Here is a 19,983-nt window from a genome sequence, read left to right as displayed (position 1 = left end):
CAGCCCTGGTGCCCTGAGCCTCAGGAGCCTCAGGAACCTCATGGGCACAGCTGGTTCATGTGCCTGTTCATGCCTCTGAAGCCTAGACAGTGCTCAGAATGAAGTTCAGTAAAGGCTTTTGGGAAGATGAGGGGACGGGGATTATGGGGTATTTATACTGGTTCCTAGAGCACAACTCCCCTTGAGATGAGATGAGAACACTTGGAATTCAGTACGTATGGCTGGGGGCCTCCTACATGATCACCAACTGGGTTGTGCAAGAAGTTCCATATGTTTTTATGTTCTAAGTCAACTTAATTTTGACTCATAGTCCTCATTCTTCCAGGCTTTTAGGAAATTCAACTTCATATCCTTTTGGCAGGCTACCCACCTTCGAGTAGAGTGAACGTCTTGTACAAAGCCAAGGAATGGGGAAGTCCTCTTTGATCATCAGTCATTTACCAGAGACTCATGTTCTCCCAACTCCATGGCCCCTTTGGGGACACCAATTCCACTGCTTTCTCACTAGGTTCAGGGTGCAGAGCTGTCTGGATGCTGGAATATTGTCTCCCTGGTAAGAAATGGAGTTTTTATCTTTTGTCTTCTAAGGTGTTTTCACCTCATTCAGATGGAGTAATGAAGGAGAGGTGTGAACAACCCTGCTACTAGAAGAGTCCTTAGGCTTCTCTCCAATTGTCAGCCCAGGGGATTGTCTCCTCCCTATCCTTCCTCTCAGAAAATGTCTTTCTCTCCTGCCCATCAATGACACATTGCCACTCCAAATGGGTTCATACAGGATGAGCCATGTGCTTGACACTACTTTTGTCCATCCAGAGACCTTGAAGCAAGGATTGGTAAAACCTGGCCACCAGCTTGAAATGAAGGGAGAGGGGAAAACATGGGGAAAATAAATAGAAGTAACTATCTCATAGTTTAACCACTATTCCCTAGGGGAATGCTAGACACAGAGGCAGAGAAATGCAGAGACCATTACTACCTTGGGACAGATGTCACAAGCAGAGGGGATTGGGCTAGAGAAGACATACCCCAGGTTACTCAGTGATGTTTCCTGATTGGGGTTGAGGCTTCCTTAGGGATGATAAGTGCAACATTTAGGTCTCTTCTTTTAGAGCAGATGGCAGCAGCAGGCAGTGGTCCAGTGTATTGTAGCACACTGGTAGTGACAGATGGTTTTCCATAGGACATTCAGGAACCACAGCTATAGCCACAAATGTAACCAGTGATGAGGTACCCTGCAAGGCACATGGGACAGAGATGACAGAGCCCTTAAATTTGTGAAGGGAGGAATTCTTACCTCGGCCTACCCTACTTCACTCTTGCTCACGCTTCATCACCCTATGATTATCCTTTCTCTACCTTTGGGAGTTCAGAAAGTGTCATTGTAAGAAGGGGGCGATGAGGAGCCAGAGGACAGATGGGATGGACTTACAGGTAAGCAAGTGGCAAATTTGACAGTAATCAGTCCACAGGTGACATAATAGCATAGATAATCTAATAAAAGAAGAGAAATCAGAATTTTTTTGAGAGAATTGGTAAAGAAAGTGATAGACTGAGAAGCAGATGCCCAGAACATTGGTTTAAAGATATGAATTGAATTGCATTGACTAGTGAGTTTGTTGGGAATGACAGGAAAAGAAAAGAGAACCTAGGATCACGAGAGTGCCCTTGGGTTAAGATGTTGTTAAGATGAGCCTTAACAACAGGGAGAGTTGTTGCCCACCCCCTCTGGGCAACGCTTGCGGTCATTGGCATGCCTAGTGCATTTGACACCCAGAGGGAATTAGTAATTTTTTATTCTATTCATTTATTTTGAAGTTTCTTAAAGAATCTCTTTTAAAAGATTAAGAAATATTTATGGATAGTCACAGAATTCATGTCTTTAACATTCAAATATGGGTCAGAATTTCCTGAAGACTATTTGGGGCAATTTTACTTCATTGTGCCTTAGTTTATTCTTCTGTATTTTTTCTGACCTCTGGGTCCTTGCCAACATCTATAAGTCCATATTTGTATACTAATCATAGATAGGGTAATATACTTAATATTACTTAAAACAAAATACTAACCATATTACCAAATACAGGGTCATCTATTTATGTTTTTTATATAAAAATCGAACATATTAGAGATATAGGGTACTTTTCATTACAAAAGATTCTTGGCTATTCAAGGTATTCACACGTAAGACTATACATGAATAGTGCCCTTAAAATGGAAACAAATGTATAAAATTTATGGACAACAGAATCTGAGCTTGGAAGGAGCTCTGAGGTGTCAGGTGTCTTAAATTCCTTCTGATGCGCTACAGTCAACTAGGTCTTTGTATGCAAATCATTTAACCGCTTATGTATAAAGAAAAGACTGAATTAGGATCACTGGGCTTCTTTTCTATTCACATACTCTAAATGAAATTTGGAAAATTATGCATCACCTTATACCTTTTGAATTGACATTCAGAACTCTAATTCATAAGTTTAGATAGTAGCAAAATGTTTGATTTCTGACATATTACCAGTTTAAAATAAAACACTTATTAAATTTATGCAATGAAATCTATATATCATAGCAATTTGATATCTACCACCCATTTTTAAAAATGCAAAAGTGAAGCTTGTATTAATACAGTATGATTCCACTTATGCAGGCTAAGTAGAGTGGTCAAATTCACAGGGACAGAAAGTAGAAGGATAGTGGACAGGGGCTGGCAGTAGGGGGAGATAAGGAATTGTTTAATGGGTATAGAGTTTCAGTTTTGTAAAATAAAGAGTCCTGGAGATTGGTTGCATGGCGGTGTGAATGTACTTAACACTACTGAACTGTACACTTGAAAATGGTTAAGGTGGTAAATTTTATGTTACATGTATTTTACCACAAATTTTTTAAAATTAAAAATAGATTTTAATAAGTGAAGCTTGTATTTAATAGTCAAAATTTTTACATTATTACTAGTTTCCTGAATTTATATTTCCATTCCCTTCCTCTACAGAACTTTTTTTTTAAGGCTTAACAGTAATTGGATGAAATTTATTACCTAGTCTAGATTTTTTTTTTCTTTAGGTAATATTGGTCTATAACATTATGTAAGTTTCATGTATACAACATTATAATTCGACTTCTGAACACACTACAGCATGATCACTACCAAAAGTCTAGTTTTCATTCGTCAATGTATAGTTGACCCCTTCACCCATTTCCCCTCCCCCCACCATCCTTCCCCAGAGGGGATCATTCTTTAACACTCCCATCCTTTATATGACAAAATTATTTCCAGTAATAATTACGTAAGCATCAGTAATAATCATTATTTCTTGATCCATTCTATAGTTTAAAACAACAACAACAAAAAAACCTATTAAAAAGAGCAAATGTCAGTTTTAAAGGTACTGTTTAAATTCAGTATATTTTTGTGTGAACTAAAATTTGCACTTAGCACACAAAAATATTATACCTCTCAGTTTGTACTCTCTGAATTTATTTTAAATTCAATTAAACTCAACATAATCATATAGAATGACCAAATTGATATAATTCAAGTTCTGTTAATTTGTCTTAACAATCACCAGGCTATCATTGCTTATTTCGATCCTACTGTTTAACTGCAGGAATGCATAGCAGGATAGGAATTGTAGACACACATGCAAACTTGAATTTTTTTTTTAATTGTTACAAACTGACTTTAAAAACGAAGGCATATAGCTGAGGCCAAGTACAGGGGGCCCAACTGTATAACTAGAAGTAGTCTGAATTAACTTCCATGTAGAATACAATGCTTGTTAAAAGATAAGTAATAAAAATGTACTAATTTGAAACTTACATAAAACTTTTTTGAGCTTATTAAAACTCAACAAGACTAACAAATAATGTTTTGGAGGAGGAGTATTTTATCATTGACATTATTTAGAATTGCCTGTATATGGTGATAATAGAAATTGAATTGACTTTTACTCAGATTTATTATTACTTTTAAATTCTCTATGGACAATACATCCTGCTTCTTGCCTGCACCTCTACCTTTGGTAGTCACTGCATATAGTATAAAGACATTGCCTGCAATCAGTCACTGCAAGTAGAGATTCCACCTCAGCATTTCTGGAAAATATTCACAAGGTCCTACACAGAGAAGGTAGAAGAAAGTTTTTGTTCCTTCAAAATCCATAGACAAACTAAGTGGAGTCTTTTAATATTTTTCTCTCCTTAGAGCTACCCTCTTCCTAAGAGTGCACTCCTTTCCCAATGACCCAAAGGTGGAGGTATATTTTTAATATGTCTTATCTCCTCTCCCCATTTAATTTCCACTGATTATTTACATAAACTAAAATAAAATGAAATGCAAAGTAAAGTTTGAATAGTTGTAGCATAGGACAGAGGTTGCAAAGAGTGGGGGCATAAATCTGGGTAAAAGTAACTGGGCAATTGGGAAAAGTAAAGAAAGGTAGGAAAGATGGGGCTGGGACAGGGTCATTTGTTACAGGTTAAGCTAAGGCACAGCACTGATTTCCTATGACTTCCCTTGCACAAGGGAGCAGGGAAGTGTGGAATGTAGAACCCTAAAGGGACACAAAATAATTCATTATGTTATAAGAAGTAAATAACAGAGCTTCTATATTTATTTATTTATTTATTCTCATTTTTTAACATTTTCTGTTTTGTATGTTTCAGGGTAAACATAACATCTTGCTACATGTTTATAGTTTTAAAATTGCATTTAAATGTGTGCTTAATTTTAAAAAACTCATGGGGGCTTCCCTGGTGGCGCAGTGGTTGAGAGTCCGCCTGCCGATGCAGGGGACACGGGTTCGTGCCCCGGTCCGGGAGGATCCCGCATGCCGCGGAGCGGCTGGGCCCGTGAGCCATGGCCGCTGAGCCTGCGCGTCCAGAGCCTGTGCTCCGCAATGGGAGAGGCCACAGCACTGAGAGGCCCGCGTACCGCAAAAAGAAAAAAAAACAAACAAACAAATTCATGTATCTGAAAAAATAATAGGAGACCAAGAAAACCAAGAGCCACAGGAAGTTTGCAGGTCTCTCAAGCCCAAGTTTCAGCTCCGTTTTTGGCTACAGTTGGAGAGCTCTCTGATGAGGCTTTAAGTGCTGCTATTTTATCTTGTGAATTCATATACTTTAGATACTACATGAGAAATCAGTCAAGTCTATATTAGAGGTAAAAACTTAGATGCAGATAAAAACTGAGAGGCTGACCCACAGTGAATAGAGATTAGTCATGGAATTGCTTGGAGATAGGGCAAAATGTCCCTCAAAAATGGTCCTGGAATCTGCTCAACGGTTGCAGAAGTACCTGATTAAGACTGCAGAATTCTGCACCATTAAACAGGGAGAAAAATTGGTTCTGTGAAACTTGATGAGTTGATGCTTTCAATTAGCTGTGAAACCATAAAGCCTCTGTACTCATCAAGGTTCCAGTCAGGTGCAAGTTGGCTCTAAGAAGAGAATTTGCATTCTGGTGGCCAAAAACAGTATCCTAAAATGGTTGGATGAATTGATTTGTCCAAAGCTGTTGTCCCTTTGGATTCCGGAAACGTCTAATAAAGACAACAGTATGTTCTTGGCATTATCTATTGTCAAGTTAGTTGCAGTAATGCTTGGCTAACAGATTCAGCTGTGGCCAGAGATAGAGATACTGAGTGGAGAATTACAGAGAGGGTCACTGGGGTGGGAATAATGAAAGAAGAGGGTCTAGAGAAGAGAATAGAGAAGAGGATATCAAAAGAAAGAGGGTGAGCATGGTGGAGGCTACAGGAGGTACAGGCACGTGGATTTCCTGGAAGTAGACAGCATTTCTTGGAGTCATTTAAAGGTGATGTAGGTCAAGTCTGCAAGGTCAGATTCACTCTGGGACCATGTGCTGTGGCAGCCATCCTAGCTCAGTGCTCTCTTCCTTACTTGTTTTTCTGTCTTTCTGTCTCTGTGTGCTGCCAAAGGAGAAGCAATGGAGGACTCCAGGGCTCTGATTCAGGAAGGGGATGTGTCCCGGGGGAGATGGACAAGAGCTCTCATAAAAGACGAGAGACCTGTGGAAACTGCCACCTGCCAGAGAGGAGCCAGTAGAAGGTAGTGGGCTGTCAAAAGGTATTTCGTAGCATCACTGCTGCCATCTTCCTAGGATTGGATGCCTACCCATTTGACTCTCCAACTGATGCTTTTCTGATAGAGCCTCTGATTGTCTGCCAGTAAAATGGGGGTTAGGGTGAGGGGAGATTCACCATAACTCAGGCAGTTTAGGAGCCATGTGCCCTTTAATTCTTTAAAGTTGTAAAAGGAGATCAGTACTGATCAGGGACAAACTGAGAGGCCTGAGCATGTCCATGTATCTCTATCTCTCTATTTCTAGTGATATGTACATAGAGATAGACAAAATCTACCACAAAATTGATTCACATGCATTTTAATGACATAATTATTATTGTGCTGCATGGCAACCGGTCATATATGATAAGCAGCTGACATAGTTGATTAATAAATATGGCTTTTCAGAGCCTAATCAGGTTTCTGGTTTTGCATTCTACATATTTGGCCACCTATAATAAACAACCATGTTGATTGCATTTTCTAATACCAGGTTCTGTCTGATTCCTATCATAATCATTGGATTAAATCTAACTGGTAAATCATCTTCATGTACCCAGGAATAGAACATGGGATGGAGAAACATCTGGAGAGTTTTTGACTCACTCTACTCTTGAGATTCCTGGAATGCTGAGCTGGCTCACTGGTAGAGGGGAACCAAATTTATAAAGGGGCCAAAAAGGTTACTGGGAGGAAAGGTATAGTGTCTCCTACAATTCACTTTGAAGTTCAACCTCTTTAGAATGTTATGTCTAGAATCATCCTTTTAGGACTAAGATGAGTCTTTTGACTCAAAGTTTGAGGATTGAGATGGTTGTGATTGAGTCCTGCTAACACAAAAAGACACCAAGATCCCAAATGGGAGCCCATTAGGAAGGAGGAAGGAGTCTGGACCAGGTGACCTGGGCTCCAAACCAGAGATTAGAGGCTCACAATAGAAATTGGTTCTGGAAAATCTTGTGGCTGAGCCTGGAATCCTCTTTGGTATTTATTGGTTGTGATATGATAACAAACAACTTGGGAGATTCTTGCTTGGGGGTGCTGAGGTTGAAGATATGCTTCAAAACAAAGTCATGATTTTGATTTGTTTATTCTTAGTAGTGAGTCAAGCTTAATGTCACAAACCAGTTAAAGTATAAGGATCTCACTGTAGACACATAGTAGATCCATAGTCTAATTAGACACCAGCAGGTGCCTCTTCCCTGCCAAGATGTATGAAACATACCTTCTGTCATATTTTTAAGGACAATCACTGAGTTTGGGTTGAAAAGTGTCAAACCTGCCATTCCCCAGATGCAGAAATGGGTGGTTCAGTCTCCCTGGTTCTCATACAGCATGTTCTTCTCATCTAGCACTACAGAGACATCCAGCCAACAGTAACTTTTTAAAGCTCCCTGATACATCTCTGTTCATAAATTCTAGCTTTTTTTCCTGCCTCTCTCTGCCTTTTCTCTTGAGCAAATAACTTTTTCTTTCTCTTTCCCTCCCTCCCTCCACTTTCATTTTCTTTCCTTCCTTCTATCCTTCATTTCTTCCTTCTTTTTTTTTTTTTCTTTCCTTCTTCCTTCTTCTCTGCCTGACAAGACCTGGTATCTTTGATTAGTGGGCCATAGTTCTTGTTATCACTTTTAAACGGTCATACTTATAGCTAACTACTTGTCTATAGGAAAAAGACAGGGCTTTCCATTAAGGACAGGGCTTTCCATTAAGATTTCTTCTCCATTTTCTCTCCTTGATATTTCTAGAGGGAGGGACAAGCAGTAGACTGAGTTGGTGAGGGAATGCAAATGGCTAATGAAAATGAAGAAAATGTTTAACATTATTAATTCACAATGATATGCAAATGGAATTGCTGTAAACATCAATATGTACCTCTCAGATTCTCCAGGGTTAAGAAAAAGGGGAAAACAGGAATTCCTCATAGTATTCTTCTGCTGAGAACGTAAAATTATTTATACATTTTTATGGGAGTTCATTTGGCAAAATATTTCAAAGTATGTACTTTTTTTTGACCAAGAAATTTCACTTTATGGGCTTAACTTAAAAAAAAATCAGAGATAGGTACAAAGATTTTTATTTTGGGGCTTCCCTGGTGGCGCAGTGGTTGAGAGTCCGCCTGCCGATGCAGGGGACACAGGTTCATGCCCCAGTCCGGGAGGATCCCACATGCCGCGGAGCGGCTGGGCCCGTGAGCCATGGCCGCTGAGCCTGCGCGTCCGGAGCCTGTGCTCCGCAACGGGAGAGGCCACAACAGTGAGAGGCCCACGTACCGCAAAACAACAACAACAAAAAAAAAACCCCAAAAAACATTAACTATTAAACAGTGATTCACAGAAATAACTGTATTTTCACCACTTGTTAAGGGTTAGGATGAAAAAGAAGAGAGGAATCTCCCCTGTGGAAATGACATTTATGTGACTTGAAGATGAGCAGAACTTAGCCTGGGGTGGAAAGCTAAATGCAAAGCAGCAGCCCCTGCCACAGAGAGGTTTCCAAACTGGTACAGGCCAAACTGGGGTAAGAGGGAAAACTCACTCAGATGTAACTCAACTGGTTAGAAAACCATTTGATGGAACTGGATTTTACATGCCACAGCAAATGGCCTATTTGGTTCTTTCTAGAGTACTCAGAAAAGGTACAGGATCTGCTTGAGATTTCATCCTGACATGGAGAAAGTAGGCACAGAAATGCAGGTCTGAAAGTCCATGGGAGAAAGAATAGAATTGCATGATGATTTTAGCCTGTCAGGTCCTGCTCATTCACTAAAAGAATTAGGCAAGATTCTGTTTGTTGAATATCCGCATTTAGGAAGCATTCCCTGGGTACCACGTGGAGAACAGCTTACAGGGGAACAAGGGTACTTTCAGGGAGACCCTTAGGAGGATGAGTAACCTTGGGGAAAGATATTGAAGTCTGGAGGAGGGTGACAGCAGGAGGGTTGAAAGAAGTGCAGACATGTGAGATGTAAACAGTAATACATAGTAACAAAAACTGCTTAGGAATTTAGTGATGCCTTTAAGAGTTTGTGTTTATTCTATCGTTATCCTTACATATTTGAAAAACAGTAAAACACTTTGTGGTATTTTGAGTCCTCTGAGCTGCTGCTGCCAACATGGGATTAAACTCACCAGGATTTTAGTAGGGGAAAGTCCCCGGGAAAGGAAATAGGGAGGCAGCCAGGAATGGGGTTGGGGGGCGGGGGCTGTGACTTGCAATGTATCTCTGATCCCGGGTGAAGGAGGGAGAGAGGGAGAGAGGGAGAGAGGGAGGGAAGGAGGGAGGGAGGGAGGGAGAGAGGGAGAGGGAGAGGGAGAGGGAGAGAGAGAGAGAGAGGCAGCATCCTCACAGGCAGGGTAGGTATCAAGGGGTCTTTGAACCGAAGCTGGCCCAGCAAGGAGCCAGGTCTCCCAGGACTGGGTCCGCCTTCATCTCCCCACTGCGCTCAGTCTGCTGGGAGGAGCCCGTGGGAGGCTCAGCCTTGAACCCCAGGCACTGATGAATTTCTGTTAGCGAATGGGGTTCTCCCCCCATTCCATTCCTTGGAGGAGTAGGTCTACGAGGGCATTCTCGCGGCTGCCACACCCTTAAATAGGTGCATTTTATTCATTCAGGCTACAGATAGACCCTGAGGTTCTTAGGAAACCAGGATCTATCTCTACAGTAGCTCTGACGTCTCTCCTAATGCAGTAACTCAGAGACTCACAGGTGGGAGATACGGAAGCAGAGTAGGTACATCTCATGGTTTCTCACATTTGTCTTTCCCAGGTTTCTCTTCACTTAACATCTCTACACATTCTCCTCTTGTCCTATAAGTCCCTCTCACTTCTAGTATATCAAATTCACAAAAACTTCCTCTTTGTACGAAAAAGTTTTTCCTAGTTTTCCATTCTCCAGCATACGTTCTCATCACTCTCCTCCCACCCCGACCCTTCCCCTCTGCCTTGCCAGTGTGTAGTCTCGTATCTCTCAGTCTCTCTCCCTGGCTGCTGAAATTGTTGGATAACATTAAACAGACAAACAAAAAAAAACCTCCATCTACTAAATAGTGAAGGTGAATGACTTCTATTGACCTTCCTGGAGCTCTTTAGTCGTTTCTTCTTGATATGTTATGGCATGTCCCTCAAGACTGCCCTAAATTCCCTGAAGTCTCCTCAAATCCCCAAATAACCTTCGATTCTACCTCAGGAGCTGACATCACTTCCTACTCTGCTTGCTGTGAGACAAGGGGTACTTAACTTCTCAGGATCTTAGTTTCCTCATCCCCATAATGGGGAAATAATGGTTCAAGGGCTGTGATGAGGATCAAGTGGGCTATTTGTGCAAAATTATGGCAGTTTGTTAGTTATTATTACATCTATTAATAAATTATATGATTGCATTATGTTCCTCTTCTGAATCACATTGCAGTAAGCCAAGTACTGGTTAATAGGCTGTTGGGCCTGAGTGGATTTATTTTGAAGATGGAGAAACAAACTCTTTGCATTGTCAACGTGGTTAGTTTGGTTTGGAAGGTGAAGTTTCACAATGTTTTCTCATTCTAGTATGTCTCTAAGACTGATATCATTAATAAATCACACCCAAACGCATACCGAAATAATAACCTCATACCCAAAGACAGTCTCTCTTTCCAGAAATTATGGCTAAAGTGAAATGTTTCTGGTCTTTACATTCATGTGGTATAAACAGGAGGAGAGTCTAGTCGCATATTTAACTTTCAGCTTTCCTCTATGCTCACATATTGTTTACTTTGGGTTTTTAAAAAACAAACTTCATTATTCAGTGTTGGAAATGACAACCATTAAGCTGATTCCTACTTCAGTTTTTCAGCTGTTGCTCTAGTCACCTTAAAAATTAGCTTTTTGTCTTACGGATGAGACTCCCTAATTAAAACCAGACTCTCCTCATTTGGTCTTATTCTTCCATGCTTCTCTGAGACACATTTTTCTTCTATTTATAGCTTTCACATTGTCATGAGGAAAGAGCAGCAAACACATACAGGGAAAGGGAAAATATTGATAAGGTCATTCACTCCCCTTCTCAGTCTAATTCCTGGGTTTGAATTTGAGTTTTAAATTTGAGCTCACCTGTTTAGTTCCATTCTAGGTCTTAGCTCTGCCTTCAGCAATAACGTGTTTTTGTTGATTGATGCCTTTATTAGTTTGCTCAGGCTGCTATAACAAAGTACTTAAACAACAAAAATGATTTCTCACAGTTTTGAAGGCCAGATGTCTGCGATGAAGGAGTCGGAAAGGTTGTTTCTTCTGAGGTTTCTCTCCTTGGCTTGTAGATGGCCGTCTTCTCCTTCTGTCTTCACATGCTCTTCCCTCTGGATATGTCTGTGTCCTGATCTCCTCTTCTTATAAGGACACCAGCCATACTGGCTTAGGGCCCATCCATATAAACTAATTTTACCTTAATTTCCTCTTTCAAGGCGCTATCTCCAAAATAGTCACATTCTGAGGTCCTGGGGGTTAGGACTTCAACATATGAATTCAGCCCATGATACCTATTGGAGGAAAGCAGGAGGAAATGTGTTTTTATTAAAAATTCATAGTTGCTATTTTTTTTAACATCCTTATTGGAGTATAATTGCTCTACAATGGTGTGTTAGTTTCTGCTGTATAACAAAGTGAATCACCTATACACATACATATATCCCCATATCTCCTCCCTCTTGCGTCTCCCTCCCACCCTCCCTATCCCACCCCTCTAGGTGGTCACAAAGCACCAGGCTGATCTCCCTGTGCTATGCAGCTGCTTCCCACCAGCTATCTATTTGACACTGGGTAGTGTATATATGTCAATGCTACACTCTGACTTTGTCCCAGCTTACCCTTCCCCCTCCCCGTGTCCTCAAGTCCATTCTCTACGTCTGCATCTTTATTCCTGTCCTGACCCTAGGTTCATCAGAACCTTTTTTTTTTTTTTTAAGATTCCATATATATGTGTTAGCATCTGGTATTTGTTTTCCTCCTTCTGACTTACTTCACTCTGTATGACAGACTCTAGGTCCATCCACCTCACTACAAATAGTTCAATTTCATTTCTTTTTATGGCTGAGTAATATTCCATGGTATGTATGTGCCACATCTTCTTTATCCATTCATCTGTCGATGCAGTATGTAACATGTTGAATGAAGCATCTTTTTTTCATAATGCACTGTGATAAAAGTTTAATGAGATGCTTTAATAAAAATATATAAAGGTTTGTTTTGAATGCAGAAGGAGGACAGCAAAAATAGCAGAAAAGCTGGCTGTCCAAAGGGGGTACAACGTTGCTTGGGATGGAAAAATAAATTAGAAGACTTTTATTTGCTGACATAAACATTCTTTCACTGCCATTTCAAGTCTTAGAGGATAAAATAATGAACTATTTATGCTGAATGAGTAGTGTCCTTTAAATTTCAACCCAGGTAGCACTTGAAAGGGATACAGGGATACTGACAAAGAGATAGGGTGTTAGGGAGCCCTCTGCTGCAAGTGGTATCCTCAAAAACTGAAAAAGATTCCAAATCAGTTCCAAATGATCTCACATCCTTTCATCTGTGGGAAAGACTTTTCTGACTGCCTAAAAGGAATAAACATTAGCAAGACCTCAGAATGTTAAGTTCAATGTTTGCCTCCTTGCCTAGAAAAACATTTTGGTATCTCTTTCCCTGACTGGGATATCATCAACTTTGCATCTCTCATTTGACTGAGTATCACACAGTCCTCTTGAGGATTGTTATTAAAACATTTAATTCATAAAATCACAGAATCTTTAAAAAAAAAAAAAAGGGGGCTTCCCTGGTGGCGCAGTGGTTGAGAGTCCGCCTGCCGATGCAGGGGACACGGGTTCGTGCCCCGGTCTGGGAAGATCCCACATGCCGCGGAGCGGCTGGGCCCATGAGCCATGGCCGCTGAGCCTGCGCATCCGGAGCCTGCACTCCACAACGGGAGAGGCCACAACAGTGAGAGGCCCGCGTTCCGCAAAAAAAAAAAAAAAAAAAAAAAAAAAAAAAAGGAAGGATATTGAAGATTTAGGCCAATCCTCTCCTGGATTTAAATTATTCACAAGTAGAGTTTTTAAAAGATCAGATGGAAGTCTCTCAGCACCTACTCACATTTACCATTGTGTTTGTACTACAATTCAACTTGCTCTGGAATATCCTGGTCTGATCACATTGTCCTGTATAAACCTAAAAAGCCTCTTTAACACTCATGATAAAGGTGGTCTATTGTTACTTATGTTAAATAGGTATGATTTGCATATTATGCAATTGAATTTAAGTAAGTCACATTAAGATGGGTTTGCAGCATTCCCAGAAGATAATTGTCAAATATTTAAATAAATAGAACATGTAATTCTTGCACTGTTTCTGTAAAAATCTCTTCTTCATCCAAAACTATGTCTGGTTACTGTTTAATATTGCATCTGTTGCAGCACTGCCCAACAGACCTTTCTGTGATGATGGAAATGTCCTATAATATCCTTACTGTCTAATACACAAATTCAGAGAAGTGAGCAAGCCCTGAATGTCTCATTCATTCATTCATTTATCAAACATTGGCTGAGAGTCTAGTTTGGCCTGGGTAATGTGGCTGGGCACTGGGCATACAATGATGAACAAGATACAGCCCCTACCTCTAAGGAACATGTGAGCTAATAACTCATAAGACAATTGGAATAACAGACTATAGTTGGTTATGGAGGGGGCTGAGGAAGGACACAGAGAGACACCTAACCCAGCTAGGTGAGGGGGTTGGGATTCACAACTTGGAGCACGCTTTGTATTTCGATGAATTATTCACGGTAGACATGACCTCATCCCCATTTTAAAAATGAGGAAACAGTCTCAAAGGGCTTTGTCGTTTACCCAAGCCCATGTGAAATCTACTCAGCCAAATAGATTTCGTTGCAAAATTCATATGCTTTCTAAAAATGTCAATCAACATTTCTTCAAAGAAGATTTTCCAAATCACCCAACTTCTGCCTGTTGCTATAAAAATTTTAAAAAGGGATTTTCAAATAAGGTAAGAAGAGTGAGGCAACTACTGCAGTATTCTGTGTTAAGTTAAACACACGAATGATCAGTTAGTTAATGGTATATGCTTAGACATATTATTTATAGTTGGTTAAATTTTGTTTGTTGTTTTTCTATCAAAAATTAGTGGACATTATAAACTTGGTTAGCAAACAGTACTTCAACTTAAGTAATTCCACCTATCTTCTGTTCCTTCCTAATTGTACTACTGACAAGTAAGTGAGTTTGCAGGGCTTGATTCTTGAGTTTTGCAAAGCTTTATGATGAAAAAAATTATTAAAACAGATACCTTGGGCTTCCCTGGTGGCGCAGTGGTTGAGAGTCTGCCTGCTGATACAGGGGACACGGGTTCGTGCCCCGCTCTGGGAAGATCCCACATGCCACGGAGCGGCTGGGCCTGTGAGCTATGGCCACTCAGCCTGCGCGTCCGGAGCCTGTGCTCCACAACCGGAGAGGCCACAACAGTGAGAGGCCCACGTACCACAAAAAAACAGATATCTTTCTTCAATGAGTTCCTAGAAACAGAGGGAAATTAAGCAAGAATCTAAAGGTAAATAGAAACCACAGATACTGAAAACAACCTTTGAATGGCAGAACTCAAGTTTCTAAGAAAGGAAGGTGGGAGGAAAACAGATGGAACAACAATAAACATTTCTATTTTGAGCACCTGTAATATTCAGAAAAGGAAGAGGAAAGGCAGATTGTCTGTTTCATCATCTGTGGGGTCACAAACTCAGTATTATGACAATCTAAGAATACTAGCTACACTTATTATCTTTCATATTCAGCTGGATGGCTCTCACTTGGGGTTGCTCAAGCAGTTGTGGCCAGATGTTGGTATCCAAAGGCTCAGCTGGGCTGGCTGGTCAGGAGGGCTTGCTCACATTGCTGGCCATTTGCTGGGAGTTTAAATAGGGCTGTTAATTGCAGCACTACATGCTCTTCTTCATGAGCTTGTGCTTCCTTCAGTGTGGTGGCTGGATTTACAAAAAGGGTTTCACAAAAGCAAGTATTCTAAGAGACCCAGGAGGAAACTGCAAGGCTTCTTATGACATGGCCTTGAAAACATATAACATCACTTCTATCATGTTCTATTAGTCAAATAAGTCACTAAGGTCAAACCAGATTCGAGCAGAGGGAAACTGATGGGGAGTGACAAGGTCACGTTACAGAAGAGCATGCAACTGGACAGAGCAAACAAGAGGTGCCTAGTAAGAAGGCAGATCTTATTACATCCATTTTTGGAAAAGACAATTTGTCGCAGTCTTCTATCCAGACATTACAATTCACATCCTCTTACATGCAACATATAATTACTCCCAAAGTCTCATCAGTCCCAAATCCAGATCTTGCCATTGATATCAAGTGCAGGGGAGGATGTCTCCTTAGCTCTGAGCCCCGTTCTTTAAGTACAACTCCTTGGGAACAGTTCTTCTTTTCTATTTTCTGTATCTTATCCTCCACCTAACTCTACCCTCCACCCACAGCTTACCTAAGCCCTTTGGAGTGGCAGTGTAGGTAGGGAAGAAAGGCAAAGCGGGGAAGACTGTTTACATCTACTACTGTCCTAAGAACATTTTGTCTTCTCCGGGCCTGGCGGATGTTTTTTGTTTGTTTGTTTTTTAATTAATTTATTTTTGGCTGCATTGGGTCCTCATTGCTGCACAGGCTTTCTCTAGTTGTGGCAAGCAGGGGCTACTCTTAGTTGCAGTGCATGGGCTTCTCATTGCAATGGCTTCTCTTGTTGTGGAGCACGGGCTCTAGGCACATGGACTTCAGTAGTTGTGGCACGTGGGCTCAGTAGTTGTGGCACATGGGCTTAGTTGCTCCACGGCATGTGGGATCTTCCCGGACCAGGGCTTGAACCCGTGTTCCCTACATTGGCAGGTGCATTCTTAACCACTGCACTACCAGGGAAGCCCACTGGCAGATGTTTAATGCTGCCTCCTTCTCTGTGTGTACTTGGTGGGGGTCTTCAGTCTCCCGTACTGGGCTCCTCGAACTTCAGCTCTTGTGTCTGGGCTGTCCACTCCTCACAGACTCAAATTGCTGGTACCTCATTGGCCTCCTAGCCAGGTCTCTTGAGCAGAAGTTAAAATGAGGAGTACCTTCTGGCCTAGTTGAATTGAAAATCACTTCTCCTCAGCTCAGATAATTCAACCAAAATGATAAATTGGCTTATTTATTTATGAACGAAGATAAAGTGTAACCAATTATCTTCCCTCCCATTTGTCCGACTCTAGTCCCATGGTAGAATGGTTTCACTGAAGGAACATTCTTTCCCTTGAGAGAACATGTAGCTTACTGGGCATCCAGGAAGGGTTAATTATTTATCCCAGACAACAGCTCAACTCTACAGGGCCTCATATCTCCTAACTTTTGAAGAGTTGGAGGAGTAAGTTTGGGTTTCCAAAAAGAAATAAATGTCACATTAACTGTATTGGCTCTGGCATGTGACCAGGACTCAGAACTTTTACAAATTTTCCTTCTTCTGCTATTTCCCAAGTTCTTACACTCCAAAATCATGTCTTCCTGATCACTGCCCTCAAGGCTGCAATATCAAAGATTAGGATCATCTCTCATTGCTTTATTCCTTCTCAAGGTCCACGCAGAAGACTGGGGTCCCATCATTACAGACCTAACTACTTTATTTAATGAAACTAATTTAATAAATTAGAAAAAAGTAGAATTTTAAGCCCCAAACACTAAACTAGACACAGATGACAATTTAATTTCTATCTATAAAAATGTAATCAAGAAGGAAGATAAAATAGTGACAAAAATTTAGATACTGATTAACAGAGCATAAAATACATGAAATTTAAAAATTAGAAATAAAAGTAAAATTGGGAAAAAGAGAGTAGAAGACACTTCTCTATCAGAGGTTGACATTTCAAATGATAAATAATAATAATAACAAGGATATAAAGGATTTGAAAAATAGTTAACCCAAGTGATTTAACAGCCATGTGTATAGAATTTAGATGCCATGCTCTTTGATGCCTCTTGGCTTTAAGTCATACTGTTCCATTTGTTTGCAAAGCCTCTTCCTGCCTTCTCCATCTATTCATTTTAAGTCCTTTCTCAAATGCCAGTTTCTCAGTGATGTCTTCTTGTCACCAGGATTAAGCATAGCATCTTATAAATTCCTTTGTCCTACAGTTATTTCACTGTGCTTTCTAGTATAACTGGTTATTTTCAAGTCTGGGTTCTGCCAGATTACAAAGGCAGCAGTAATCTCATCTCTGTATCCCCAGTACTTAGCACAATACCTGGTAGCTGTGTTGAAAGAAAAGGTAGTAATGCAATGCAGGTACAGCCCACTTTATCAGTATAAAGTGGGGGCAGCAATGAGAACATTCTTTCCCATCTGTGAAAGCCCATTAACGGAGGTGAAGCAGAGCTGGGGGGAACCACGGTCAGCTCAGTGGTTATCCCTTTGAGGCCATAGCAGCCCATTACACTGAGATGGTTTAATTCCTTCTCAGAATAGTACACTTACCTGAAGTGTTCTATCATTTCCCACCTGTGAGGTAAACGGCATCAGAGAGCAAAGTTAAAAGCAACTGAGTGGAGAATGTAGTAGGTTGAAGATATTTCAAGATTGGAGTTGACAAGGAGAGGATATATATAGGCCCAACCACAAAGCAAAATGCCATCCCCCTCCTGACTAAAGCACAGCATCTAGAAAAGCCACTCCGGCCTGTAGGCACAGACAGTGCTGCTTCGTGTGCCAGTGTGGTTTGAGGTGTGCCATCCACACCCCATCCCAGGAGGCATTCTGTGCAGCTGAGAATGAATTGGTCCAACAGCACTCCTCCTCCCCGAGGAAATGGGGCAGAGACTGGCCTGTCTGTGCATTTGCTGGGCTTAGATCCTGCTCTCCATCAGAGCACTGGGGCGCTGGAGTGGCGTTGGGGAGATGTCTCCTGAACTCTTACTCGTCACAACTAGCACCCTGGGTTTGGAAAAGCTTCTGAGAAGCAACTTGTCACTCTGAGCAGAAGGGAAGACACTCCTCTGCTTGTGCTGTGCCAGGTCTTATTCAGCTCCCAGGTGTGAGCACCCCACTTGCCTGCTGAGCTCCCTACTCAATCATGGTAGTGACTGATGGGAATTTTCATGAAGAAACTGATCCAAAACAAGAGAAAAATAAACAGGAGAGCATAATAGCAAAACCAGACTATAAATTGAAATTAATTGAGTCGTTTCAGAGGTAATTATGGAGGGCCTACTTGAGATGAACTCTTCCTAAGTTTCTCTGGGGAGGCCTTTCAGAAAAAGCCCAGTGGAACTGCTTATTGGAACAGAAATGTGTTTGGTGGTTTGGTACATTTACAGGTGAGCCTGCTGGTGAAGTATCAGGCCATAGCCAAATCATATCCTTGGGAGGAGTTTGTTCTTTGTCATTCTTCTTTGTTGTGATTCTTGTGTTAAAAAGCCCTGAGGTGACGTCCAGTATAAATCAATCCAATCCTGGAGCCCACATTGTCCAGCTTTGACAGCCAAAAGGTAATTTAAAAGATTTGATAGTCTAATCAGTCTCTCAATGGTCCATGTAAGAGGAAAGTCTATTTTAAAGCAAAGGCAAACATCTTCAAAAATCTTCTTTTACCATCATCCTCCACTCTGTATCCTCCACCCAAAAAGTGTCTGTTCCCTTCAATTCTATTTTTCCCTTGCTCAACTCTCCCAAACTTCCCACCCCGCCCCCAACTCTTGGAGCAAATGCACACAACCCTAGTGTCATTTTAGTTCCATATTAGACACACCAATGGTGAATTCCCTGTCTTTCTCACTGTTCCCTCCCCATTACTCATTTCTTTAGAACCAAGGAGCGCCCAGGAGGTGACTTGAAAGGCAAAACATCTTTGGAATCCTTGAGAAAGGATGAAAATTGAGAATGAAGAAAGGCCTACTTCTCACGGGGAAAGACTTTATCAGAGTCTTGCTCCAGAGTTATAGCAGAAAGGCATTCCTCTCACTCCGGCCCCATCTAGCCATCCTGCTTCACCTAAAGGAGGTGGGGAGAGCTATGAAAGAAGAAACACTTGTGGAAGTCATCAGCCAGAGACACAGGTCCACTAAAAGGCTGAGATTTAATGGGAAGATTATAGATTGCCTCAACCCGCCCTCCCCAAACACACATACACCCCTTACCATCACAGCAACAGGGTTCTAATATAATCACAATAGATTACAGCTTAAAGACTACAAGACACTGATTCTCCCTGAAGAGAAATACTTAGGGAAGACCAAAGTCAAGATGGGAGGCAAAAAATGAGGACACTAGAGAAATTTTCAGCCTCTGTCCCTATAGCTACAACAAACATGAAACAAAGCCCAACTCCTAGCCCTGTTAATGTAAATCCTCACACCAGACACCTATTCAGCTGAGTTCCTATTTCCAAATACAACATATATGGCTTTCAACAAGGCATGGCAAAGGCAAGGAAAAAGAGTCTGAAGAGACAAACCATCAGAACCTGACTCAGAGAGGACACAGACATTGGAATTATCAGGCAGAAAATTATAAAATAACTATGATGCATTCATTAAAGTTTCTAATGGAAAGAGTAGACAACATGCAAGAACAGATGGACAATATAAGCAGAGAGACAGAAATTCTAAGAAAGAATCAAGAAATGCTAAAAAGATTAGACATGGCTGAAAAATCAGTGTGCCTGAATATAGTGCAATAGAAAATCCCCAAACTGAAATGCAAAGAGAATAGAGAATAAAGAAAATGCAACAGAATGTTGAAGAACTCTAAGACAATTTTTTTTACAGTGTAACATATATGTAATTGAAATACCTGAAGGAGAAGAAAGAGAGAAAAGAATAATAGAAATATTTGAAATAATGTCACTGACTACTT

At 40.9% G+C, this 19,983-nt stretch overlaps 1 protein-coding gene across 1 annotated transcript in view; it reads left to right on the top strand.

Moving 5' to 3' along the window:
- Positions 1-1,395: 1,395 nt before the first annotated feature.
- TRAT1 (T cell receptor associated transmembrane adaptor 1) overlaps positions 1,396-19,983 on the top strand; it is a gene marked incomplete at both ends in the record, with an annotated part of 72,790 nt that continues 54,202 nt past the window's right edge. The window contains 1 exon segment of the mRNA XM_079705268.1: positions 1,396-1,431. Coding sequence (XP_079561394.1) covers positions 1,396-1,431 — 36 coding nt within the window.

This window comes from Hyperoodon ampullatus (genome assembly GCF_949752795.1).
Source record: "Hyperoodon ampullatus genome assembly, chromosome: 5".
NCBI classification, from domain to species: domain Eukaryota; kingdom Metazoa; phylum Chordata; class Mammalia; order Artiodactyla; family Ziphiidae; genus Hyperoodon; species Hyperoodon ampullatus.
The sequence above is the reverse complement of the archived record's forward strand: the minus strand, read 5'-3'. Positions and strand labels throughout refer to the sequence as shown.